This window comes from Crocuta crocuta, unplaced genomic scaffold (assembly GCF_008692635.1).
Source record: "Crocuta crocuta isolate KB4526 unplaced genomic scaffold, BGI_CrCroc_1.0 scaffold168, whole genome shotgun sequence".
NCBI lineage: Eukaryota > Metazoa > Chordata > Mammalia > Carnivora > Hyaenidae > Crocuta > Crocuta crocuta.
In genome coordinates, this window is record NW_027532591.1 from 4,707,709 (window position 1) to 4,708,931 (window position 1,223).

The 1,223-nt window shown below is 39.9% G+C and overlaps 1 protein-coding gene across 1 annotated transcript in view; it reads left to right on the forward strand.

Annotated features, from left to right (window-relative positions):
- PRPF38A (pre-mRNA processing factor 38A) overlaps positions 1–1,223 on the forward strand; it is a 12,326-nt gene extending 11,103 nt beyond the window's left edge. Inside the window, exons 9-10 of the mRNA XM_077779677.1 lie at positions 188–236; positions 822–1,223. Coding sequence (XP_077635803.1) covers positions 188–236; positions 822–864 — 92 coding nt within the window. The 3' untranslated portion in view covers positions 865–1,223. The remainder of the gene's footprint in view (positions 1–187; positions 237–821) is intronic.

Consider the following 1,223-nt stretch of genomic DNA (forward strand, 5'->3'; position numbering starts at 1 on the left):
CTCTGGCCCCCCCCCCCCCAACACACACACACACACACACACATTTCAGAGAGGTGCTACTGATAAGAGCTGTCTCTGGCATAAACCAAAAAATTAAGCCAATTAAAGGGATCAGGGGGAAGTGAAAATGACAGTGAAAGAGTAGGTGGGTAGAATACAACTCATCCAGTGGCCCTTTCTTCCCTAGGTCATCACCGCAGTCACAGACATAGGAGCCACTCAAAGTCTCCTGAAAGGTATGGATTGATCTCTGTTTTGACCTAAGAATTTTTTCTTTATCCAGAAATTAAAGCCCCAGTCATAACTAAGTTAGACATGAAGTTTTGTTTTGATGGGGATCTTTAGGAATTTTCCTTTATTACAGGACAAAATTGGCCTATTGCCCTGAGAATTTTTAGATCTGTATATGCTTTGTGTTCATTTGGTTTTTTTCCTCGTAGGATTGCAGCTTTGGATAGTGGTAAGGGCATGAGTTTTAGTCTCAGGAGACCTGTGATTAAGTCCCAACTTTTAATACTTAACAATTGAGTGACACTGGAGAAAGTCACTTTCATTTGATAAACTTTCATTGGAAACCTCTGTATGCCATACACTGTTAGGTACACCCTTAACTCTCAGAGGCCATTTTCTCAACAGCAAATTTTGAATAGTTAATGCCTCACTCAGTGTTGCTCTGGGGGAGAACACCAAGCACATTTAATAAACACTAGATGTCTCTATCCCCATCACTATCTGCATGCTCCTGTCTTCCTCAGAAGTTTTTGTATAGCTCCTTTAATACCTGTTAAATTTATTGTGATTTGTATGTGTTACCATTTCAGATCTAAGAAAAGCCATAAGAAGAGCCGGAGAGGGAATGAGTAATGGACTCCAGTTTGGTTTCAGTCCAAATGGCCTCATGTGGATCTGAAGTCATCTGTTTATGGGAAGGATTAAGATCTACTCTGTAGGCAGCTATGAGATATTTTTGCTCTTTTTAACCAAGTTTCTCCATTTTTTTTTTTAATGAAAGAGGTGCTGAGTTTTGTATCGCTCTTTGAATCATAATCCACATTTGAAGGATAGCACTTCCCAAGGGCTGCTTTTGACCCCTTTGTACAACCAACCTTGAATGTAATCAAATTAAAAGGGATTTCAGGGGTGGAGAGGATGAATGACAAGGAGAGGATGTGGCTGCCTGTTGACCATTTTGCTATTAAATTTTACACATCCAGTTTTCTGTA